Genomic DNA, 27,022 nt, shown 5'->3' on the forward strand with positions numbered 1-27,022 from the left:
TTAAAGCTTTCCAATAGGTTTGTAGCAGGCATCAGGCTGCCACATGCGAAGGTCAACGAGGACTTGGTTGAGCTTTTGCATCCAAAGGTTACGCTCTTCTTTAGTATCAGCAGACAGCCAGTTCCTAAAAGGCAAAGAACTGAATGGAGGAGATGCATCTTTCTCCACCTCTGCTTAGTTATTCTGAAAAGTGTCAAGTCGACTATACATGGAAGCTCAAATAGTAGTGGAAAAAACAAAGCTAAATATTCCACAATCTGCTATCAAGCTACCTGGCATTTCCACTTTTGGAAAAGCTGAGTTCTTTGTCCTCAAAAGACTGAAATGGGACAGCAAGACAAAAAAGAAAGAAAAGTGAACCAAAGAGTTCACATGCCATTGCAAAGTCTTAGCATTTAAGTGAGCTTTTCATTGGCACAAAGTTGTAAAGCTCCTACCTACATTATTAAACCTATCACTTGAGGCAAAACACCCCTCCCACACCCATCCCATAACTCCCCCACACCACCTTCATGATTTTATCCACTCACTTTGTAACACAGAGTGTGTCTCTGCACTGGCTGACAAGAGTCTCTCTGTCATCTTCCCTCTGAGGACGGACAGTTATTAGTTCAAAAGTGTTGGGACGGGCACAGAACTCCCTGTTGGCAGGTTCGATCCGATGATTAGTGCAGTTGGCCAAGTTTATCCGTCCCAAAGGATGCTGAAAGTGAAGTTAGTTCATCAGCCAAGAATACTGAAATCAACTGTTGTTCTGAACAACATATGCTTTGACAATTTTTGTCATATTAAGTGAACCCCCCTCAAATCTATTTTCTATAGAAAAAGAGATTCCACCTTTTGCATTTAAGAGTCATGGCTGAAGCAAGATAATGCAGACAATGGACCATGTCCTGCCCAGCTATATACAATACAGCTAAGAAATCCTTACCAAAGGCTTACATTCTAGACAGATATAGCCCTCCTTTTGTTTATTGCTTTAAAAAAATCAGCTTTTTAACTGTCAAATTCAAGAGAACTTAATAAAATTCAAATTGATAGAGTAAAACCTGTCAAAGCCTACAGAAAACAAGCACTTTAAGAATGCTTGCATCATTCTTGTCAAAACTTATAAGCATATGGATTAATCTTCAAACATGCAACTAAGGTGTCTTAAATGCCACATTCAGCTGCTCTAGCTCCCTCTACAGTCAATAGCCGGACCCCTTCAAAGAGCATTTCAAATTTCACAGCCGTTCTCTCTTTCTGCTGACTATAGGCAGAGGCTCAGCTGTGTGCCTAAAGTTAGTTACAGCCCTTGGCTCTTTTTCTTCACACCTACAGAATCCTTTTTCAGGGAAACATCACAGGCTGCTCTTGGCTTGGAGAAGAGTTTGCTATTTATTGGGCATGTTCACCATACCATAGATAATCAAAATAACCTAAGTTACAGGAAAAAGGATAGCTCAATTTCAAGAACATTTAGAAAAAGGTTGCATGTTGCTGATATACATACAGCCATGGGAAATTTATTTTAAAAAGACATTCCACAATTTAAAGAACTCATTGCCCAACACTGATATTTCTGAGCTACATCTCTCTTTGCACAGCTGAACAGATATAGTATTGGTAATGGGAAGCATTCAGTAAGGAAAGAGTTTAATATTGCTGTAGATGGTAGTATAACAAAAGAATATAGCTGATGCTGTCTCAGAATGATAGTGAAACAAGTTTAGAAGATTTTCAATAAAAGAATCTAGAAAACAATCCAAGGCTTCATTCTTGCCACCAAAAGCAGAATAGGAACCATTTTCTAGCTTAACTTTTTTTTTTCTTTTTTTTTTTTTTTGCCTATCTTCTGTTACAGTAGGCAGAGATTTTCCCCTCTCTGCTGGCTGGGAAAGAAAGAACATTGATGTATTTTGGCAACGTCAACTATCAGCATATGGTCCTCCTCTGTTAGCAGGGAGGAAACTAAGCTAAGGCATCTGGGTTTGCATAGAAGACCCAAAAGGACCAGAGTTTGCCACAGAGTTTGGGAAAGAAAGTGTTCTGCCAACAAACAAGCAAGTGTTTAATGGTAAATTGCTTAAGTGAGTCAGAAAAACCCTCTTGAAAGCAGTGTTTGAAAGAACCTGGAAATATTTCAGTGTGCACTGCAATAACAGGCTAAGGAGACAAGAAGGTTCACCCCAGTGTCAGATGAACTTCTGATTTGTCTCACTAGCCAGACAATAACTGGAGTTTTCATTGAGAACCATTTAAAAAGCACCAGTTTTAGCTACAACATGGAGCTGCAAGAAAACAATGAGTGCAAATAAGATAGTCCATAATTACAGTTATAGAAGGATTGCCCACTTGCCATATTAAGTGTTAAAATCATTATTTTATCTAAAACTTAGGGCAACTAGATACAGTCTTCTTATTAAACTGTAAAAGTCAGGTCACTTTCCATTAAATAATGAGTCATTTGACAAATGCAATGGAAAGCCTTAAGACTAAAGGGAAAATTAAATATGATTCTTCCTTCACTTTTCTCCTTTCCCACTAGATAAAGTAGTCAGATTCTAAGTTTGCCCTGATTTAGGTCATATTTATGAAGGCAAGTCTCTTCCATTCCACAAGGAAATTTTGAGCTTGAGTCCCATGCTTTGAATATATTTACGTGTTTTAAGCCTAAACAGCACTGTTATTAAAACTTAACAGCTAGTTTTGTAGGGTACTACACAACTTTAGAACAGAGCTTTACAAAACATCATTACCTTTCGTTTTTCGTCATCTGGGTATGTCCAGTAAGAGATACAATTTCCAGACAGCACACACCAGCGCCTATGCCATGCTCCAAATCCACTAACATCTTCAAACATAGTCTTAAAAAAGAAAAAAATAACATTATACTTTCAGCTTGGTCTCAACTATTTTTCTACAGGAATAGTTCTGTAGATACAACCCTTCATAGGAGTAAACATAAGAGAAGGAAAAATATATACTTGGAGAGGCTTCTACTAGTACAGCATATTTATTTTCCAGATAGCATAGAAAATGGGCTTATACTACCAGTCTCAATTCTGCAGCCTTTGCTCAAAATGCACCTACTACTTTAGATTACCAAATTTTCATCTTGACAGGTGAGATAATGGAGTGTTACTTACAGCAAATGCAGGGTGAATAGTTCACAAAACATGTTTACTATAAGATAATAAATTATGATTAGGTATTTAAGCCATCTTTGATTTAGAGTTCAGAATTACAAAGTGTTTGTCTATTCTACAGGCCACACTCAGGACTTCAGTCAATTTAACAGAAATCAGAAGTTGATTTTTAAATGCTTGTGTTGGCAGTTATTTTACTGGATGTAGGATTATGCCAATTTCAAGCCCCATTTCCTTAGTACAGAAATGGAAAATTTAGTATCTGACTTCTGTTCCCTCTTGAACTTGTACAGATTATTTTTTCCAATTAATTTTCATGTGTTGTGTTTTTCATGTCCAGAATTCAGATCTTAGTTTTTAATGATGCAGCAAGTTTCTGAACTCTGACATAAAAAAAAAGAGAAAGACATCAACAGCATTCTTCAGGTTTTACATATTTTACAGAAGTACACAAAAACACGGGATAGCAAATAACAAGCATGTGAAATGTTTGCATCTAATGAATTCTGTTCAACTTGAATTAAGTGAAGGGGAAGGAGACAGAAATGGCTGCTTGAAAATAGTCTAAAGAAACTCCAATTCTGAAAACACCAAAATAACAGCAAACGTTCATGTTTTGCTGAAGTATTTTCGTAGCACATTTCCTGCCATCTGCTGGACATAATCTCAACAGCTTTATTAGACCCAAGTGTCAGCTGCATTTTCTAGGTCTAGTTTTAGAGAGAGAACTGCTCAAAATGTTTCTCAAAAAATACTGTTGCTCCCTTATAAGTCAATGTCCATTAATGTAGTGAAAAAAAAAGTCGTCTTTTTCTAGGGAGAATTTGGCTTTACCAGAGGAAAACACACCCCCCCAAGATGTCCCTTAAAAGCTTCTGACAGAGATACCAGAATCCCATCTCACATCATAGATTATAGCAAGAGAAAATTAACTGAAGTTCACAAAAATAAATGAACAGTGTTTAGAAGAAAAAAAGATATACAAATTCCTCAAAGGTTGCTTTAATTTAGGCAAGTTTAGAAGATAAACTAGAAAAGTTTTGAGGTCTGGCTCAGGGTGGGGGGGAAATCAAACCAGTTTTAAGTTTCACAATCACTACAAATATATATGTGAAGTTAAAGTGACTACAATTAATAGGACCTGTAATTTCCAAGGAAGGATTTTGAAGTGAATACCTTACCAAGAACCCTTTCTCCTCCACAGAAGAGTCCACTTGGCATTTTAACTTTAGATATATATGACCTTCCAAAGGAGACAAAAAGGGAACCTGCGAAAAGCAAAACAATTAATCATTTAATTTTGACACCTCTCAACTCTATCAGTTGGAGTAAGCCACCTTCACCAGGGTGTTAGCACCATCTTGTTCTTAGGATCTGCAGCCAGTAAGAAGCAGTCAGTCTCAAGCAAGACAGTAATAATCACTTTTTGTTTGAAGTTCATTTAGAAGCTTTTCAAGACTTATTTGCTTATTAGTTTGCTCAGGATATATGCACAAACATGCTTTTATATAGAAAAAGGCACTTCAAGCATAGTTAAAAACAACATAAGGCAATAGTCCACATCCTGCACGCTTCTGCCTCAGTTTGACATCAAGTTGTTTGGAAAATATCAAAGTGGGCTTAAACAGGATTGGTACTTGCATACTATAAGCATTTTTGGCAGATACTGATGTAGTAGTGCCTACTCAGTTAAATATTTGTATAAAAAAACCTAGAAGGAGAAAAAGTAATTAAAGCAGTTCTCAACTGGCACTCATGGTGTTGAAATCATTTTTAACAAAAGAGGTTCCCAGCCCTATGTTATACCACTGGAGAAAAAAAAAAAAGGCAGCTTAACTACTGTATCAGAGGTTGGTTGCATGGTTATTCAATATTAAAGAGTTTTGAGGAAGCACGTGCAACAAGACCTGCCTTTGAACCTCTTCCAATCCCTCCACACATGGCACCCCATTGGCAGCTCCCAACATTACTATCAAGAAACCACATACCTTCTTTTTTCCCCCCACAGGGAAGCTAAGAGACAAATTGCTAATTCAGCAAGCAAATTATGATCTGCAAGGCATTCCACGCACCATATTTTGCTGCTAATTTGAATATGCAACAACGTAAGAATCTTGAAAAAAAAAAAATCAGAAACAGTGTTCTGTCTAACAGAAAACAACAGAAAGGTTGATGGTGCTGCTTAAATGGAAAGAACAAACCACTTGCCAGGGAATAGGCATGCATGAACAATCATGAAGTAACTTTTAGAGCCACAGAATTAATGTCAATCAAAGGGAATTAAATTTTGCTGTTAATTAAGATGAACAAGAGTAACCCTTGGTAGTTAAAAGGCCATCTGTAGGCCTCAGTGAACCCTGCAGAACATGAAAATAGATGCTATGGTTAGAAATCGATCATCTTTGAATTGTAGGCACACTGCAGCTTCCTCCCAGACAGGATGTACATGTGCACATGAAGGTGATCAAATAATTTTTCCATGTAGATCTAATCTAACTAAGACAGCATGCATGGCTTGCTCATGTACTTGGCACTACAGTACAGCACAGCAAAGTTTTGAGAACCAAGTGGGAGTCTGCATGATCATTTGAAAAGCAAAAACAGTCAAATGTTTGCACACAACAGAAATAAGTTGCATCAGTCCTGGATTTTTTTTTTGGCAAAGACACCTGTAAACCTACGTGCTACATCAGGGAATGTTGGCTGATATCTTACTAAACCACAGTAAAATCCGTTTCTGAATAAGAGTCTCAAGGAAGTTTGGCCGCTTACAGTTTGTGGGTTTTGCATTCCTTTCTAATTTACATCAGGAGAGAAGAATCTACTTTATACATTATGAAGTTTATCAGTAAAGGGCTGTGTGGCATTAGAGCAAAAAGGCTGTATAACAAACCGAACATATCAGTTACGCAGAGCCCACACCACCATTGCCAATTACTAAAGCAGGTCTCAAAACACCTTTCTCTATACAAAATGGGAAAATATTACATTCTAGTCAACAATATAACCCTTTCAAAGGCAAGTGGAGTGGAGGTTATGGAAAGAAAGCAATTTATTAAATATACAACTAGATGAAGAGAAAGCTAAAGCCCATGACTAGGTTAGCTTGCATTCTGGTGCAATCATTCGGGTATCTACCACAAGAAACTGGCTTTACTGTCATAGATGACCTGTAAAGATACTCAAGACAGCTCAAGAATTTTCAAAAAAATGGTTTCTTAGAAGACTCAATTACAAATAGCAGATGATAGGCACTAAAATTATCACCTGCTTAGTTTTCATAGAAAACATATGTAGTTATCTAAAACACTTTCTTCTGAGGGATCTGAGTAAACTATTAACTAAAAAAAAAAAAAAACTATTTTCAAGACATTAAAGACCTATTTTTATCTTAAGCATATAAATGTACACAACTTTTAAAGCCAAAAGTATATACACCAAGCAAAATATTTAAATTGCACCTTTGGGTACAAATAAGAACCTCACACTTCTATGTGTTCAGTACTTTCAAAACTTTAGTTCTTTATGATGACTTTTTGCTTAAAAACCAAGTCCTAATAGGTCTTGACAGACCAAGGTCTCAATAGAAGATGGAACAAGAGATTTACTTAGTGTGATTTTCTTCAACGACAACAATCTCAGTTAAACCAACATTAAAGCTGCCAATCATTTTTCCCTGGTCTTCTATCAGCCAAGTGGCTGATTCTGTGTTCCGTGCAGTTCATCAAGACATTGGCTCAAGTTTCCTGATTAGCAATCTAAGAGACACATTGATCTGTTTTGAAGTAAGAAAAACCCTCCTCTAGTGATTGAGGAGGACAAGAGATACATGCTAGTTAAGGAAAAACCCTAGGTGGCCTAAATAACTTTGAGTTCTAGCAGCATGCTTATTGTTTTAAAAGACAGGGAGTAGAATTCTGAAAGTCCTAAAAGGCCCTAACATCTTATGCTTAATTAGTAAATTTTTGTAAGCATTTTCTTAGAAGAATAATTTTTTTAAAATACATTGTAAAAAGGCCATGCAGACATAAGCAACATGCACTAGGAAGCAGTCTTCTGTTTTAAGTTATAAACTAAAGGATCACAGCAACCTTGTCCTGGAACATATAGCCCAACAGTTCTTTTTCCTCAAAATTTATCTAGGAAAAAAAAGAAACATGCTCAATGCAATTAGTATAAAGTTAACGTTGTTTTTTTTTTTTTTTAAAAAAAAAGGAGAAATGGAGAAAGATATACATAGGTACATTTTGGTCCTTTCTACATACACTACATACAAAAGGGAGGAATGAAACTCAAAAAAATCCACTGTGTCAGCAAGTTGCTCCATATTAGAAATGCATGGGGCAAGTTAAAAAGCAGCTGTTTGGTACAGCCACAGGCCAGTACAAAACTGAATATTTACAGATGTGACAACTATTTTTTGTTAAACTGTCTGACAAAAAGGGGAATTCTTATTCATAACTGTTGAAGTTTGCACCTTGAAAATTTTAACCACATGATGGCTTCCCTGGAATTCTATTTGAACCTTGTGCTTGTGCTACAGTTTACTAGGCCAGTCCAGTGTCCTGTCCTAAAGAATGAACTAAAACAGTTCAAACCCACATTGCTGAATATAATGTATAAGCTGATTCTCGGAACTCCAAGAACAAGGGGTTTTCCAGTAACCAAGTCATACACAGAATAAGATTTCTATACATAGTTTTGGTCAAGAGGAACATTTTGCTGAAGAACCAAAGCTGGTAATTCGGAAGTTCACACAGTCAGTAAAACAATGTTAAGTTCTACAAAGTGTTTCAGTAAAGGAGTTTTTTTCTATCCATGAAAAGTAAAACTTCTAAAAAGCAAATTGGGATTATTGTGATATTTTGTTTTTAATCTTATGTGCAAACACAAACAATTCTTGTTATCTCTCATCATAAGCTATAATTGCAATAGTACTACCATCACAATAAGACTTAATTAGCCAAGAAGAAAATTTATTCTTACACTGCTGTTTGGATAGACAAAGCTGTAATTTAGTACTACCATAATCTGTAACAACTTTTGAATTAATATAAGTTAATTTAGGATAGCTGCTGGCATAAACACGTATTAAAATAGTGTTTAGGTGTAAGACACTACAAGGTTAGAGATTACAATGAATATAAGAATGTATTTTTTAACTTCTAATGGTAAGAGCCAATAAACACACTCAGTTTAGACAAGGAACTAATGATATAAAACTCAATAATAGCTCTCGTTCAAAAACTCAGATAGTTTGCTTATAGAAATTTAATTGGAATATGAAAGGAAACTCATATTCCTAACTATATAAACCCAGTAATTTTTAAGTCCATTAAATGCAGAAAGCTTCAAATACCTAATTATCATTAAAACACACTAAATGTCTTTTTTAGTGATGACTGCAAGACTGTAAGAGCAACAAAAAATATGAAGACCATACACAGAGATGCTACCTGCATACATAATCTTTTGTCAGTGGAAGGAAACCAGTAACGAAATGCATTCATTATCTTTGCATAACTATACCTTACACTGAGCTACAGAAAGAACATCTGGCATAATAATTCAAGTCTTTTTCTGTTGTATCTGAATTTCATTTCAGTCATATGAAATTAAATACGAGTAACAACAACTATACATATTTTAATATGGATATAGGTTTATATATGGGGAGTTTTATATGTTTCATTTCTAGGATGGCAGTTTCACCTGAAAACAGTAAACCCAGGCTCATACTTTTTCTAGCAGTATCTTTGGATCAGTAACCAATAGTTTCCCTTACCTTGTCCAATGCAAATTTGACATTTCCTACAGAAGACAGCGATAGCTTGTGGGATCCAACAAGGTTGAAATTAGTAGTGCGTACAGCATTAGGGCCACCTGGACTGGACATGGCTGCGGAGAAGGAAGTTAAAGACAAGTTGTAACACAACAAACAATCAGGACCCTGCAAGGCTTAAAAAGGTTTTATTTGTACTACTGTATGTGTGCTCTCTACTCATTACTCCAGGAGAAGCACTCTTTGCAGTGCATCCCAGCAGGACATTCAGACAGGTTCTTACTACACGTTCCTCCTCAACAAGTCTTTCAGAAGATGTTTTGAAATATCCACAAACGAGACGACAAAGGATTTTATTGATCCCAAACTATCATCTCTTACAAGTATCATTTATTCATTTACTGCTTTAGACAGCAAGTGTATATTATTCATCTTAGCATAAGATGAACCATGAGGATGGAGCCAGGTTCCTCTCAGTGACAACCAATGATAGGACAAGGGGCAATGGGTATAAACTAGAATGCAGGAGGTTCCACTTAAATTTGAGAAGAAATTTATTCACAGTGAGGGTGACAGAACACTGGAACAGGCTGCCCAGGGAGGTTGTGGAGTCTCTTCCTCTGCAGACATCCAAAACCCGCCTGGATGCCTTCCTGTGGAACCTGATCTAGAAGCTCCTGCTCCAGCAGGGGGATTGGACTAAGTGATCTTTCGAGGTCCCTTCCAATCCCTAACATTTTGTGATTTTACTTACCTGGAGTAAGAAGGGTGCTTTTCTAGAAAGAGAAAGAAAAATTAAAATCTTAGTGGAAAAGTAATTTCTGACAATTTTTACACAAGACTAAGCTAGGTTAGAAAGAAACTAGATCTGAAGTACTTTGAAAAGCAAACAAACAAAAACAGCTTGGGAAGAAAATGTGAATAAACATGTAATAACTCCATGTTTTCAACATTACATGTTTAGAGTTGTTACCTATTTTTTGAGTCGATGGATGAAGAGTTTGGCAAGAAGCTGGACAGTTTATAGATTTTCAAGTAAGGGACACAAAGAGTCTAACACAGGCACAGCCTTATTTAGTTAGAATATGGCCTTTGGAAGCAGTCAAATAGATCTGGTTACAATATTATTCATACTTACAGAGGTAATAGATGTTAATAGTCTCTTTGGAGTAATAACCTACAAAAGAATAGCAGAAAATAAACATATTTGCTACTGAATTTGTTCACAGTGTGAAAATTAGACTGTGAAACTACTGAAGGCTTATCATCTAAATCAATTTTTGACAGATAATAGTTGTTCTTAGAAGTCTTGTTTCTTGTTTGGGGTCACAAGGCCTTAATAAAGCACAAACAGTTGAAATGTGCACCCTATCCAAGCTGAAATATTTGTGTCTGAGGAGTCAAGACATTTCCTTTAAAAATAAGCAACTAATGCTTTTACTTAACACTGGAAAAAAGTGTTGCAATTGATCAATAAAACCTTCAAGACAAATCAGACTGCAGCATCAGGCATATTAAGCGGTGTAGTTTAAGTAAAATGAGGAATATTAAGTAAAATGGAGAATAATGGCACTAAATCACTATTAGAGGCACTACACCTAATAAATAAAAGCTTGCAAAGCATAGCATTTTTGCAGAACTAGTAAGATTCCTTTTCCTTCCCCTCCAATATATTTCAGACTCAACGAAGTGCTGCAGGTCTAATCTTCTAATAGCTGCAGGACTCCAGAACCCATCTGTCATTGCAGATGTTCCAAGAAAGAACAAGAACTGTTAAAGCAAGCAACAGATTGTCTAAGTTCTCCCTGAACACTACAGTCTTTCTAGTGTACCTTCTGTTGAAATACAACATACCGATTTTCAGGTTTCATTTACCTTTGATTTATTTGCCTTTTTCCTTTTTTCAGTGCTTGTAACTTCTTTTCTCTGCACCTGTAAGGCAAGAAGGTATTGAGAAAGTACAACACATCATTCTCCCTCATACATTCTCTTTACAGGAAATAATACATACCAAACTGTAAACTTCTATATTTATTTCAAAGTCATTTGACACATCATGCCTAAAAGGAAGGAGAGGGGAAAAAAAAGTTAAACACAGACTAAAGAAAACAGTGGGTTTATGTTTTAAAGTTACTTATTACTTCTTCCATCCTTCCACTCCTTAAAACTCTCCAGGGAGCAGCTAGGTTCTACTCAAGAGAAGCTTAGCCACAGTGCTGACAAATAGTTACTCTTATTAACAATAGTCATAGTTTGTTCCTGCAGGTCAGCTGGGCTGTCTGACATCCTTTCACTTCTACAATAGTAACTTCCAGGGCAAGCAGCATTGCCATTTTTAATACTTGAGTGTATTACTATAAAGATACTTCCTACAAGAGGAGAGGATGAGCAAGGGGTAGATAGTGTGCATCTACTGTTTCTCAGAATACATCGTTCAGTCCACGGCTGGCACGTGTATTTCTAGAAACAGAGATTGTTTTTTGAGTAAATAGCTTTAAGTGAAAGTACCAATTGGGTTGGACTTCAAAAAACGGAGTTTGCTTATATATTTTGGAATAATTTTACTAACAAACAGCCATTTGAACTCACAACATTTTTAGCTAACCTATGAGAGCTGAAGTTTCAGTTTTAAGAGTACTGTTTTTTCCAGACACAAGAACCAAATGGCTATATAAAATGTTAGCTGTTGCAAAAGAGAAAAACACATTGTTTCAGGCAGAGCAATCCATTTGTCATTGCAGGTGTTCTAGGAAAGAACAAAAGCAGAAAAAGCGAGAGACACATTAGTTGATGGATGGTAGGATAACTCTAGATTGCTCTTTTGAGAGAAGTGCATTCTACATGTTCCTTGAAGCAGGAAATACCCATACCACAAGACCTCACCATATTTGCTTGCAGAATATGACATCCTTATATAAAGATTTTAAATATTTTTATGCGTCTTCCACTATCAGAGTTGAAACTGGTTCCAAACAGTTTATTTATACTTACATAGTAAATGTCGTAGTAAAAGTAAGAGCATCTCCATTCAAGGAGCTGGCAGTACTTGCTAATGGAGTTGCAACCAAGTTTTCTGATCCAGATCTCAGTATTATTACATAGTAGTAATTTGCTGCTTCTGTAAATACATATCAGATGACTTTGTTAGCCAGACGTGTCCAAGTATCTAAAAACCTTCAAGTCCTGCATTGCCCTTAATCACACTTCTGTTTTACCTCACTTAAACGCTTGATTAGAGTCATGATTTGCTTATAGACTTATTTTTAAAACGAGGTTTTTCCCATATTGTGTCCATGAGTAAGACTGTCTCTACAAGGTTCAAAACAACTGCATTACTGCCTGAGGCATCTGAAAGCCAGACCTACACTACCCAGTGCATGAGAGGTGAGGAAGAACTTTCAGTCAGATTCAGCAGTTAATCTTAGACTCTGGTGTTATTCTCTAGGTATGTCAGCTTAACCGTACAGCAGCTTTTGTTACTTCCTATTCTCATCCTTTTTGTAATTCCATGAAGGAACCAGTCATCCAAGCAACTCCTTTCCCTAACTTTTCACATAAGGGGACAAAAACCAAAGATGACCACAAAAGCACATCTCAATAGTATCAGGTGTAGGACAAGTCATAGCTTTCAGAACAACTGATGGAGACTCCAGTAAGCACTGATTTGTACTCTTTACATTTGAGGTTCTCTTCAGAGATGAAAGTGATTAATAAATCTTGCTCTGGTACACAATGTATAGCAAATGCTGCACCTCTGGACTAAGATTTGGATGACAAACAGTTCATAGTTGTTTGTTCAGATAATTTGATTGCAAGAATTACCAACAGAAAAAAAAAAATGTATTTTGTAACAATTTGAGAGGCTTTTCTGTAACACAGGTGAATAGTCTTATGCAACAAGAAATGTAATATGTCGGGGGTAAATTAGGTCAAATATTTACATTTCTATTGTTGGCTGTGGGATTTTACTTGAAGATATAAAAAATACGCTTTACATTTCACAGAACTATTAAACAAGAAAAAAGGTTACATATGAATTCATTAGTAGAAGTCTGGCAAACAATATTAAACAAGACTTTGCCCAATGACTTTTGTCTTCAAATTTTAGTGAGGTAAGAAGTAGGAACCTGTTAGAAAAATCCAGCTACACTCATATTCTGTGACATTATATAAAATCACACTGGTTATTGTGAGCTTGAAGATTCTTTAAGCAACCACATGACACAGAAGCTTAGTATGTTCCAACGTAAGTATCTAGACTTACAAAGATATTACCAAATATTGTTCTGGAACAAAAGAAGGGACAAATCCACATTTTTAATGCTTTAATGACTTAACTATAATAAGATAATGAAAGACTAGTCTTTGTAAATGAAGTGTTTTGGGATATTAACCAGACTGAAAAAAAGAGGATTCCTGAGCATTACACACCACCACAAAGGTCAGAATTTATATAATGATATTTATTACTAGAATTTCATCGATCAAAAAAATTTCAAGGCAACAAGAGGGAAGACAACCCGAGATACAAAATTCTGCTTCTTCCCTAACAGGTCAGTGGCCCAACAAAAGATACTTAAGACTGGTTGGGAAGGTCTTGTTAAGTTTATTGGAACACACAAGACAGAAAATGATGTAATTAAGATGATGAGGGAAAATATTGAAAACTTAACCAAAAAGCAGATGGATTATATGTAATTTCTAAATTTGTATCACCACCAGAGTTCTGAGAAATATCACACAGAAAGACAAAATCCCCAAGAGAAAGAAACTAGAAGTATACGTAGAGAGGATGGGGAAATGGGGAGAGAAGGTATAACACTTTAAGTTGCTGTTTTTACCTGGCTTTTGAACTGTACCACATACAAAGTCTGCTTTTAGAGGTAGACGCATTTCTGAAATGGAAACAGATCCCCTGGATGGAGCAAATTCAGTGGATGCAGAAGCAGCTTTATTTCTTCTGCTCTGAGGTCCCTCACTCTTCAGTTTGTTCAGTTCTTCCAATAAAGCAGTTCTCTTCTCAGCTGCACAGAGGAATTACAGTTGTAACAGAGGAAAAAGTCACACTAAATATTTTTTTTGCCATAAGTAACGCAACAGAAATATTAATCATCTTCCAGAAGAGTAGGAACATTAGGGACAAGATGGATACAAACAGGTCCTCTTGCCTGTAGAAGAAGCTGAGACAATAGATAATATTCTCTCGTGTTTTCTACGTGAAGAACTATAAATAAGCAGCTACAAAGTAGCATCATAAATACATTTCCAGAGTTCACAAATTCTTCCCAAAGTGTTCAAGACAAAGAACGGACCTTGAACCTGAAAACCTACTTGCAAGGAGAAGTAGCCTCTCTGCTTCTGCTTCTTCTTGTGACCCTTTTCCATGTTCCTCATCGAAGCAGCAGTTCAGAGCTTGACTGGCTTGATAAATCACTGTCTGCTGCATGTTGATCTCATTATTCAGCTCCTAGAGGAAACCAGTAGTAAAAATAATTAGCAAGAAGAGAGATTTAGTGTTACATTGAAACAAGGAAAAGAGGAAATGTCTCAAGATTAGTGTTTTGGGGGCTAAGCTTCAGAAAAATAACACCATTTTGATAGCAAACTACAAAATCCTGCAGTTTAGAGTTTAATTCTGCAAAAGAATACAGCAGTACCACTTTTTTTGAGCTCAGAGGCAGTTCAAAAATATTGAGAAGTCAATGACTTCAATGTTTTTATACTCCATATCTAGTCTAGTCTTCCCTTCACTGAGGAAGAAGCAGTTAACCAGAAATTCAGCAGTGTAGATGAACAAGGCACCAGTAGGGATCAGAATATTGCTAATTTAAAGTATGTATTTATGAATCCTACCTAATTCAAAGGCAGTAATAAGATATAGATTCCCTGTCCGCTGCTCAAAAAGATGGCTTGTTCTCTCCAGACTTACTCTATAGCATCATCCTTCTAAGAGATACATTATGTTGAAATCATCATTCCCTACTGTTAGATATTTGCACTGAACAATGTAATTTTGCAGTTCTAAGCAGTATATTAAGGTCCTGAACTTTCAAAGGGAGAATTAATGAAGGAATTAGTAAATTAGAAAAAGGATATTAAGAAGTACATTAGATACCTGCATTTTCTTTTTTATATTGACTTGATCAGATGGGCCGTTCTTTTTCATTTCCAGTTTGGAAGCAACATCTTCTTTGCGAACGATAATTTGCTTTATCGAAGGACGATCGGTTTCTTTAAATCTTTGAGATCTATATGCATCAATGCTTTTAAAAGAGAAAAGCCTGTTAAATGCTTCCAGGTGTGCCAAGGTCTTTTTTTTTTATATACATATCAGATATTGATGTTTTTCAACTTGCATAAATGGCTTTTAAAATAAGCTGATAAGTGCTTTTTAAGTTTAAATATCATAAAGACTCCACAGAGACAATATTTAATAAGGTAAAGATCTTGATTAAAAGCTTCATTTGTAGTTTAAGCAGTATGCTTCATTAGAAGAGTTAAAAAAAGCCAGTGTCTCAGTTTGTACACTTAGAGAATAAGGTGTGTGTGTTTATTACCTATATGGAAGGTTGTGATCTTCTGACATAGAGCCAATACTGTCTCCAGATTCTGCCCTTGGGACTTTAGTCCTTTGGAACTTTTCAGACTTCAGACTTACATCACTGATACTGCTGCCTTCACCAGACTTACAAGGAGAAATAAATGCCTAGGGAAAAAAGGTTATGTTACAGATACCTGTCCACATTAATCATTATCCATTTTCTCTCACCTTTACTTGTTTGCATGTAAACAGTAAATTTGCAGGCTGCTTAATACTACTTAACAGACATTTTACAAATATTTTCTGGGACATGGATCAAGCTATTTATATATTTTAAAGACACCAACAGATCATTGAACTCAAAGAGATTTCACCCTTAGTTTCCAAACTGGCACAGTTACATAATTTCTTCTCTTCAGATTTTCATCAGCAACTACTTCACTGAATACACATATACCACTGGAAGTCTAGCACAAGTAATAGATGTATATACTCAAGATTGATTTAGCAGAAGATGAACCACTTGTTTAGCAGAAAATCCAATCTGATATGCTATTTTCAGAGGAAAATTTCCTTTACCTCATTATGTTTTCATTAGCAAAATGTCATTTCTAACTTACCTATTTGCCCAGGAATAACAATGCAAAGTATTGCTGTTCACAAGCAAATTGTACATCTCTATGTGATAAACAAGCCCTTCCCCACCTCCTAAGAACTCTCACCTCTGAGCCAACAGACTCCACTAGAGGGGTTAGCAGAGACATTGATGAAATATTCAGTGACTCTTCCTGCTCATCCTCATCACTTTCACCTTCCAGGCTCATGCTCATTTCTTTCTTCAGCTTTTCTATGTCTGGACTAGTCTCTTGAAGAACTTCAAAAATTTCATTTATCACTTTTGAGCTATTCAGCTCATCGTCCACACTCATTTCTATTTCATATCCTTCATCTAAAGGACAATATTTTAAAAATATTAGTAACAGCAAGACTAAACTCTTCTCATTAAATGAACAGAAAGATTTTAACAGATAAACCAACTATTTTTGCTTTTTAAGTAAGCTTGATTAAAAAGCACTTCTTATAGTCAGGCATACAGAACAGTGTAGTATACTTCCATCCTTATTTTAATATATTGTTATCATATATACTGCATAAGTGATAGAGAGTGAATAAAAAGATGCACTTGTTAGACAAGTTTCAACATTTTAGTTCAAACAGGTCTGAAACTTAACTGCAAATCCCATAGTAGAGCAGGAATTTCTATCCTTTCCTAATAAGCTTTTAATATCAGCATTTAATATATTCCTTTAAGACTTCAGTGTCAAGAAAGAAGAGTTGCAATAAAAGAACTTTCCTGCTTTGTTTTATATAAACCGTATTACAAAACACATAGGACAGTAAGCAGATGTATGCTGAATTAATTGTTCAGACTTCAAGGATATTAACACTCTGCTGGACAAGTGGCAACAGATAGTTAAGTGCATTAATATACATCTACTCAATACAAACCTTTTGGTTTCTCAGCAAGTTGCTCAAGTTTTGAGACAGGCATCACTTGTACAGGGCTCTTTGGCTCAGTATTTTTCAGAGGACTGGGTTTATCGCTCTCTTCACATTTAGGAGCATCTAAGTAGTTTATGAAAAAAGAGGTTGCTGAAGATCATGTCTAGCCTTTGATTTTTTTTTTTTTTTTTTAAGTTATTGAATTTTAGAAGTTTGATAAGATAGCTGACAACTTACAAAAAGCTTGCTATATTAAGTATTCCAGTTAACTTGCTGTCAAAAAAAAGGCATTAGAATACATACCCTCCACAACCTGTACAGTTAGATTTCTGTCGTATAATCAAAAAAACTCATAGCACAAGAAACAATGTTGAAACCATAGTAGAGCGCAGCCACTCAAAAGCTAAAAGGGAAAATTTTAAAAAGCAACCAGCCACACAAAAAACACCCCGCCCAAACCATACCCAAAAACGGGATATCATTCTCTTCTTCTGGAAGCACATTTGATAGCACGATTACCCATAATGTCTATAAGAAGCGCTAAGTTCACTCTTTTTCACAGAGAACTGAAGGCTCTTCCACTCAGTAAGCACCAGACAGGATATCACAAGCATCTCAGACTGCTTTTCATATCCCCTACTATAAGAATTAATATCATAAGGGGATACTGATAAGGGAAGAATTCCCTCCCATTAGATTATTGTGGAAATTTAAATACGCAGATACAGTACAGACTGTATCTATAACTGACAATTCTCATTCACTCTCCCCGCACTTAACATGCATGAAAGGATGAAACACAGGTAAACCCACTGAGAAACTAAAAGGCAGTCTGCCCTGTCAGTCTTTCAAGTGGTATAGGAGAGCAGAGTATTATCATCATATGAGAAGATTTAGACAAATGAGAAACCAAATAGAAGGTCCAGTTCTATACTTCAGTGCTACAAACATTTTTATCCGCTCAGTGTCAAGGGCAGTGCTTCAGTCTGGTATCAGCCACAGGCAAACAGTGACAGTTCTTACCTGAAGACTCCACGCTGGGAGACTTTGGTGGCCTGTCACCTGCTTGTGTGTCTTCTGCTGATCCAAAAGTGGTGGCATCTGAACTAAGACGTTTTGGACTAACCTGAGACTGGCTTTCCTGGCAAAGATAAAACCAATAAATTTAGGAGAATGTTCAAAGTGACTAAGAAAACTGCCAGAAAAAACACAATTTTAACATCTGTCAGGAAAGTGAGGCTGCATATCCAATATCAAGAAGGTTCTACTTATTTACCTAAGATGTTCAGCTGAATTACTATATACTAAATTGAGTGTTTGTGTAAGGAGCTTTCTTCTGGTTTTAATGTTATAAAATATAAAAACCCCACATACTTAACATTGAAAAAATAAATAAATCAATTGGCTCAAAGCAGTACTGCTTCTGTCCTTAATCGATTCCACAGGAGGAAAAAATTTAATAATTTGTTAATAATCATACAAACCACTTGACAAGCAGTCTTGCACAGCCTGAGCATACACAAATCATAGATTTTTACCATTTATTTACATTTGCACATCTATCCCTGTGTTCAAAACATATAAAGCAATTCACAGACTATCTTTTGATACATGGGAGGTAACACATTACCATTTTAGCTTCTGGAAGTTTTCTCTTCGAACCTTCACTTTTTTCAGCACTCCACAGATTGCCTCTATCAAACCGGCCACGAAGGCATGCAAGTTCTCGTTCACGTTCCTAAGCAAATAAAGGGGAACAGGGGAAAAAGCTGACAGCTTTAAGATGTCAAAACATTTCAAATTCCTCAGGTAGGTGCAAACCAGTAAGAGTCCTCCCCAAGCTTATAAACAAGCTATGAATGCAGCAAGTCATACCTGCTTAAGCTGAAGAGCTAAACTGGCAGTAGAGGAATTTTCATTTTGTTTGAGCAGCCTTTCCTGGATTGTCCTTGTATTTGGGGTAACAATGGGTGTTCTGCACCCTGGAGTATTCGTAGCAGGGCTCCTTGCACTACGCTCTGCACAGCGCTCCCCGAAGCGTTCCAGGAAGGGCTTAATTCCTGATCCCCCTAAAAGAACAATTGTTTTGCTTTGAAAGAAACTCTCAAAAATACAGAAAGAAATCATTGCAATTTTGCATCCTGCTGAAGGTCGTCAGTGAAACAATTCGGTCATTTCCTTCACAGGTCTTACTCCATTCTACTGCATACAAACAAAACCTGAAGTACAAACCACCACAGTAACAGAACACTGAAGTTAATAAAGCAGCAAGTCAGAGCAAACAGAGGTTCTTCTCTTACTGAAGTACACATGTGACCCACCAGGTATTTAAACTGGGTTGCTTTTTCAACAATTCCTCTACAATCAGCCTCACTTGCATCCTTCATGTATATAAGCATTCTAGTACATAAGGCAGATACATTCTTTGGCTTCTGCCCCACTTTATTGAGCTTGTCTTTTATTGTCAGCATATCTAGAGACACACGCTTGCTCTACTGACCATCGTTTCAAAGAGTTCAAGCTGTTAGTCCAAGTTTCTGACCCAACAAACAGTTGAATTTAAAACTGGGGATGATCACTTTTTTCATGACATCAATGCTAACTGAAAAGACAGACGCTATGCAGCTATGTGGCATTTAGCTTTGATTTCTCCTGTCATATGCAGACACTTTACCTCATATAGATTGGATATCCACAGTTTCCAACAATTTGAAAGCTTTGAAAAGTCTCAATTAACTGATGTTGGAATATATTTTTACATAGAGAGAGAAGTTAGATCAGTTTTGCTCTCAAAAGTTACTGAAATCATGTCCAAAAAAATATGCTTGCAAAAATATAGAAGCTGTACAATTTATGATAATTGCCACAGAACTGTTCAGGACTTTATTGAAGTTACAGAAGGAAACAGGCATTACCTGATACATTGCCATGAAGTCTTAACTAATCTGTAGTTTTCAGCATAGTACTCACAAGCCTAATTTGAATGAACATTTATTGAAGCTGAAAAACATCCTACCTGGTGTTGTGGGTTTACCCTTAGGTTCAAGTTGCACATGTGTTCCTTTGACTGGCTCTTCTTTGGACTGAATTGGTTGAGGCAAAGTTGATTTTGCTGTTTGTGTACGCTTTTCAGTTTTCTGAGGGCTGCAGGGATTCTCTGTTAGACGTTGTTGTACCTCAGGTTCCTTAGAACAGGGAACAGTGACTCCTGAGGATTGTGTTAACAACTTGTTTGGATCCTTAGCAAGATAAAAAGGAGTAATATTAAAATGAGTCCGTACCCTCTTATTTTCTCAGGAGGAAGAATGAAAGCATTCTCCACAGCATGCTATAATATGACACACCTATTCCATCAACAACAGATAAAGCTGAGAACAAGCATTATAAGCTTTTTGTAGATTTTTTTAATCCAGTATTTCAAATTCTTTCAGCATTTGATTCCATGTACTTTTGTCAGCTTCTTTAGGTATTACCCCACATTTACCTAAACAAGACTGTACATGGCAGATATTGCCATTTCATAAATGCCATAAATTGAAAAACAGGTATCTGGCACTACTAATTTCAGCATTCTGACTGAGTTTTCTTACAGTAATAATATTTACAATTTAAGTCAATAAACACTATGTTTCACTCTATGAAATCCAGTATCTCTGTAAGAAGTCTCTGATGGTTGAAAGAGCAGCAATCAATTACTGTGACAGCAAATTTTACAAAACTTATAAGTACATTTAGCTTTAAGTCTCAATAAAAAAGATTGTAAACATCTCAGGTCTGCTATTAAAAAAAGGGCCTATGGGATTGTAATAAAGCAAAAGTTGTAAATAGGCTAAGATTTCTCACACCAAATCTTTACATTCAGATTAAACAGTTATAAGTTAACATTTGTGCCCCCAATTCTCAAATTTTTAATCAGTAACTAAATCAGACACTCACCGCTACCTTGGAGTTTGCTGGTTTATTAATAGAAGCCTCAACAAGCCTTTGAGAACAGGATGCAGCTTCCTGCTTTACACTGCTACTATTGATTCTAGCAGATGCTTCACTTGTAGTGGACAATTTGGATAAACAAGTAGTGCCAGGCTGTTCTTGTGCATTGTTTTGCTTTGCAGATGGATGACTTAGGTCATCTTCCCAGGAACCAATTGTAGCAGCAAGGTTAGCTAAACGGCCTCTTCTCCCAATAGGGGTATCACTTGCCAGGGCATTAGATGTCTGCTTAGGTGGAGAAACAGACAGATCTTTTGACTGGAGGGGAGACAGAGTAACACATTCAGAGGGATCTGGAAAAAAAAAACAACACCACCACATTGATTTTGCTAATAAAATATATTGAGATACATTTGCCTTTTTTGCATATTGCTATATTTTGAGTTTATCAACAGTTAGATGTTCTCACTATCAACAGAATCAAGCTACTAGCTCTAAAGGCATTGAGACAAATGAAGTTAAATTAAAGCTTAATGCAAAGCCAACACACTTTTAACCAAGCAGCTTACTAGTTTTACATCACTGTTGTGATGAGGAAAGTGTCACACTAGTAGGGAAAAACATGTATAAAATGAATCGGTAGTCAACAGTTTCGTTATTTTAGGCCCTCCCCAGTGCTAAGAATGCAAACACTGAAAAATACTAATAATGCTTAGCAAGTGAAACGTACCCTCGCTATCCCAGCAGCGCCGCTGTTCTGCCAATCTCTGCATACGTGTTTTGACTGAAAGGGCTGCAGGAGTTTCTGACTTGGTGTTTGTTTTTCCTTTCTCAATAGGCTGAACCATTGAAGCCCTGTTGGAAGCAGTTACGTGCAGCTCTGAAGTAATCTCAGCAGAATGATGGCTTGTGGAACTTGAAGGAACTGGCTGTATGTTCTCTGAACTGGAAGCCTGAGTCTCCACATTGTTAGGGCAGAGCCTTTTTGATGGTGATGGCTTTGTACCAGGTTTATCTGTACAGGTCAGAATATTCAAGCAAATCAATCTAAAATATTTTCAGAGGTAGTACAGAACTCTAATGCAAATAAAGTTATGAATTATTTCGTAATTCATAACATGCTTCCCAGAAAACTGCCCTTCCCAAATTCTACCAGGCACAAGACACCATCCTTGACATTATACAATTATTTTTAAATAGCTTACTAATTACTTAGAGCTTCTGCTCTCAGGTTAAGCTAAACATTAGCCATATTCAGTCCTAGTGGTCAGGTAACTGCATTCATTGCTATTTAGTTTAAGATAAACACTAAGGGTTTTCACTTGCCCTGGGGGAAGGACTTGTATCAAAAGACTATGTTTATTAAACTTGTTCAAAATACCTTGTTCACCAGGAAGAGGTGCCTGGTTACCAGTTTCTAACAAAGGCTCTCTGACTCTCTTGGTCTGTATTGTGGGTCTCACTCCCATCTTGGGCCGCTCAGCCATTTTCTTCTGCAAGTTCTCTCGCCTGGCACGGGTTCTTTCAAGGAGTTTCTGTGTAGTCAATAAGTCATGTGTTACTGTACATTGTAATAAGTGTCTTAACTAGTAATAGCCCAAATGAAAAATAGTTGAATGTTATGTAACGTATCCCCAGATCCACAATACCAGAAACCTATAGTGAAGGCTACATTAAGACAAATGCAGCTCTCAGAGGTTGCTAACTGATCCACTGTAATGCAATGAGATAGAAATATTCAAAGTCTGGTTTTGTGACTGGCTACCTCCTCCTGAAAGCAGAACAAACAAAACATGTTTTCTACACTGTCAGCTATATGGCTTTTCTGTCTACCTCCTTCTCACTGTGATAACCCCTGATCTCCATACTTCAATTCCACCATTGCTATACCCACAGCTTCCCCAGTTTTCAGCAGATAGACAACAGGTAGCTTATACCGTAAAACATCCCAAGCTACCTTCTTGCTGTCTGTTTGGTCAGTACATGTTTGCAGGTTATCTGAAATTCTTTGGCCTACCAGACAGATAACAGGCTGCAGCATTCTCTTCAGAGACAGTAGTTTGCATCTTTTCACCTAGCCATGAAATTAGATGAAAATTGTAGAAGCAGTTAAGTTCCAGTCATTAAATCAGCTAGTGTCTCCCATTAACTCAGCTTTCAAAGGAAACCAGGCTAAAGAGACACAAGCAATGGCACAAATACAAAGGGAGGCTTCTATAGAGCCTGAAGTAATCAGAAATATTTGAAAGTAACTACCTTTTTTTTACTGCATCGCCACATGACAGACTTGAATTGTCAAGTCTTTCTAGTAGGTTTTTTTGACACATTGTTAAAGCACATGGTCAAGTCATCTGATGGGCACCAACCCTCTGACAAAATTAACAACATTGAAGTTGCTTCCAAGTGACATGCAGAAAGTTGTCACAAAAGAAAATCTGACTAATTAAATGCACAGCTGTCAATATTTTTAAAAATGCTGCTATTACAACTTCTAAATCAAAAGGTGAATTTATCTTCCTCAAGCTTAAATTTTAAGAATAGACTGATGTTTTAACTAGTTGTCTTAAACAGGCTGTTTATCATAATATATCTGTATACAGAAGAACATATAAAGAGATACCAATTAAGCTACATAACATTTTATTTCATTCTCTGTCCATTAGAAATTTTAGTACTATGATCACATTCCATACAAAATGGCTGTTTTAGCAAACATACCATGCTAGTAGAAATTATTCTTTGTAGCATCCAAGTTTGAAAGTGGTTATTTTAAAAAAACCCAAACTACTACATTCATAAATCACGATCATTCAGTTTGATCACTTCTAAAATATATTTAGTTAGTCCTTTGATCTAGATTTTAAGGCACTTTGAGACAAGAAATTGTGTGATTGAACCAATGGCTTTTAAAGGGAAGCATATAAAGTGCACTTGTTTGGTGGCACATAAATTACTGTGAGAACTGTGCCAGCCATTATCCGTCCTGTTGCACAGCAATTAAATACACATTTCACATTTTTAACTGTCTAAGGCTGAAGTCTTAGACAATGTCCCATTGTATGGCAACAGAGGACAAATGGAATGTCAATCTCAACAGTTTTTTGTGAAAGCAAAAATCAGCTTCTTCAACTTCCATAAAAAGAGGAGGATTTTGGAAAAAAATAAAAAAAAAAATAAAGGGATACATGAAATGCCAGGAATGTCTTCAATGCAAGGTCCACGCTAGTTGTGTCTCCAGGTCAGGTTTCCTTATGTCAACCTCAAAAAGGCAGAGCTAGAAAGTGCAGGTAATGCCCACATATATAAAATCTTAAAGGCTATATAAATTAACTTTATTTTTTGTGTGCGAAGTCAAGTATGCCTTCCTCAGCGGTATTCCTACAGTTCTGTTCAGATGCAGTCACATTCCTTTCTGTTTTGTTAGTCCAGTAAAATGGAGTTTCAGTTGTTACAAATAGGATGTCACTTCCCAAGAATGCACGCCTCTGTTGTTGGGCTCCAACTCCTATTGGCTCTTTGTATCTCAAGTTTTCCATGCAACTGCCATATTTCAAACTCTGCTGTTACACATGATGAGTAAGCCAATCACCAGAACTTGAGATTTGCTTTTCCAGTTCATCAGCAGGATATTTGCTACAAGTATGTTCTCCAAGTGTTCTGATGATAGCCAAAGTTTCAGAGTAGGACATACCTATTTCATTAAATCTAGCCATCTGAGAATTACTCAGTTACAGTTAAGAGGATCACAGTTTGTGTTGTAAAAGCACCTTCTAAAAATCAGAAAAGGCCTTCCTACTTTAAATGTTGACAAGCTTGTTTTCAAAAAGGTACCTTTTAAAGTAATCATTTTTCAGCATTAAAGATACTCAGGCTCGTATCTGACTACAAGTATTTGTTCTAACGACACTGCCTTACTAGCAGAGTGCAGCAAAGGGATAAAATTCACCCATGCCATTGAAGGTCTAGTTAACTCCAAAGTTCACATATATGCAAATTTTGCCCTGAGCAACTGCATCACTTATTTCTCTCTGGTCAGCCTTCATACTAGGAAACTACACTTTGCTCTATGAATGTTAACAAGTGTTTCAAAGTACAAAATAACCTAGACTATTTCTAACATCCTGTAGTACCAAGACAAGTCTTTTGTGCAAGAAAGGTGAATTAAACTGTCAGCTTAAACTGAAAGTCAGAAATAGTATGTTAGTTGGGATCCTAAAAGATATCAACTGCACCATCTCCTCAGTGCATTCTGTATTAATAATTTGGTTGAGGTTCAGGAAGTTATTAGTTTTTACTTGTAAGATTAATCAAAAGAAACATTATTTCAGAACTGTCTGATTTGAAAGTATTCTAACTGAATCTAACAGCAAGATTTGAGTATAAATTCAGTGAGACCATGACAAAATTTGTTACTGTGAAGTAATCAGCAAACACTGAATGAACAGTATGCGTTGACCAGTTCAGGTTCATATAACACCACTTCACATAATCAACAGTTACACAATGCCTCACCATTTCCCTGCAAGTAACAGAGCAAAGTTTATCTGAAAATAGTTAAGCTAAGGAAAGGTTATATTAAAAGAAAGAAAAACAGAGCATAAATAATTCATGGCAGGTAAAAAGCTTCCTTTTCAGAAAAACTTTTTGAGGAAAGTTATTAAACTTCAATACTAATATACTAGTATTAGTCAGATTTTTACACTACATTGGAATGTCTTCCACAACATAAACATTCTTGGTAAAGAAACCTTTTATAGGCTTTGCAATACCAGCTGACATTTGAATGAAGTTTACTCTGAGGAGTGGCTTTACAGTTGGTCACAACTTTTCCAAATCAGTTATCTACTAGAAGGGTGTGTTGAGGCTGGAATACGTCCCAGCATGCAAAACCATTTTAAACTTGATTCACTAGCCTGGACTTGAAGTTTATATAAGACCAGTCTCATCATGGCACTCACTACCAATTAAGGAAAGATGTTTTAGCTGTTTATACTTAGGAACATTTCACATTGGGGTACGGTTAATTTGCCTTGGCATAACACATTTAGTAAAGATGTTCAGATCAATATCTTATGCTCAGTTTTTTAAATCAGATCTGTGCAGTCTCCTTTTTTGGGCACCATATTTTTTTTAAAAGTATGTTAATTTCAAATACAGATTTTTTTCAAGGGGACAAGAAAGTATTTCACCTATGTATTTGATTAGGTTCTTTTTTGCAATTAGTTTAGGTTTTCGTGTAGGCAGGGTGCGCCTTTTTTACTATGCCATTTCTCAAAGCAGTCACAAGACAGCTCCAGAGCTTTACATTTGTCACACACAAAAAGAGAGTGCAGCATCCTTAAGAAATCTCCATCCTTCACACAGAATCAAGACGGTCAGTTCCACTAGTTTTCTTACAATTTTGCCTCTGTAAAACTCAAGCACACACATGCAAATCCACCCTAACAACTGGTTTATTTTGCTTTTTTTAAAAAAGAGGAACTGTGCCTTTCGACAAAAGTAGCCAATCACAAGGGGCAATAATGTCCAACAGGACGCATTTTTAATCAGATTGTTGCTGCTTTGGGCAAACTTGCGACCTTTAGATACGGCAGGCACGTTGTGTGTCAATACCACTCCCATTAGCTCACAGTGTTCCTTCTGTTTCAGCCGAAAATCTTATCTGCCGGACGCACACGAGGTGCAAACACTAAAGCGCCGGGAAGCACACTCAAGCATCAGCCCAGTTTAGAAAAGGTCCCCTCCTTCGCAACCCCTTCCGTGAATAACCCTCTGTCCTCTCTTGGAAGAGACCTGACGTCCCACAAATACCTGGGCGGCTGCAGCGCTGGAGGTACGAGCAAGACGAAGGGGCAGAGAGAGGTGGTGGCAAGGAGACCTGTCATCCTGTCGCAGAGAAAGAGGCTCTCCACAAGCCCACGGATACGCGGAAAAAAGAGGAGCTGGGGTTGGAAGAAACTACCCCAGCCCAACAGCGTGGCCGCAATTAACAGCTCCCATGCTGATCACGACCGGCCTCCGCCACTGACAATTCGACCCCACCGTCGACCCCTCCCCCGGATCAAGCCCCATGTGTGCAGCTCACGACTCCGTGGCCGGCCTAGGCCATGCCCTCACCTCAGTGAAGGGGTCCAT

At 36.9% G+C, this 27,022-nt stretch overlaps 1 protein-coding gene across 1 annotated transcript; it reads right to left on the minus strand.

Moving 5' to 3' along the window:
- Positions 1–27,022, minus strand: ANLN (anillin, actin binding protein; the record flags this gene model as incomplete). Its single annotated transcript, XM_080339367.1, has 25 exons — positions 1–124; positions 531–703; positions 2,742–2,849; positions 4,313–4,399; positions 7,223–7,270; positions 8,917–9,029; positions 9,668–9,689; positions 10,052–10,090; positions 10,789–10,845; positions 10,925–10,973; positions 11,905–12,031; positions 13,755–13,937; positions 14,245–14,380; positions 15,029–15,176; positions 15,471–15,619; positions 16,177–16,403; positions 16,964–17,080; positions 17,981–18,098; positions 18,588–18,695; positions 18,833–19,026; positions 19,974–20,196; positions 20,894–21,240; positions 21,618–21,902; positions 22,269–22,422; positions 27,005–27,022. The coding sequence occupies 25 exons, from the start codon at positions 27,020–27,022 to the stop codon at positions 1–3; spliced, it is 3,354 nt and encodes a 1,117-aa protein (XP_080195493.1).

The sequence above is a fragment of the Nesoenas mayeri genome (genome assembly GCF_963082525.1).
Source record: "Nesoenas mayeri genome assembly, chromosome: 2".
Taxonomy (NCBI): Eukaryota; Metazoa; Chordata; class Aves; order Columbiformes; family Columbidae; genus Nesoenas; species Nesoenas mayeri.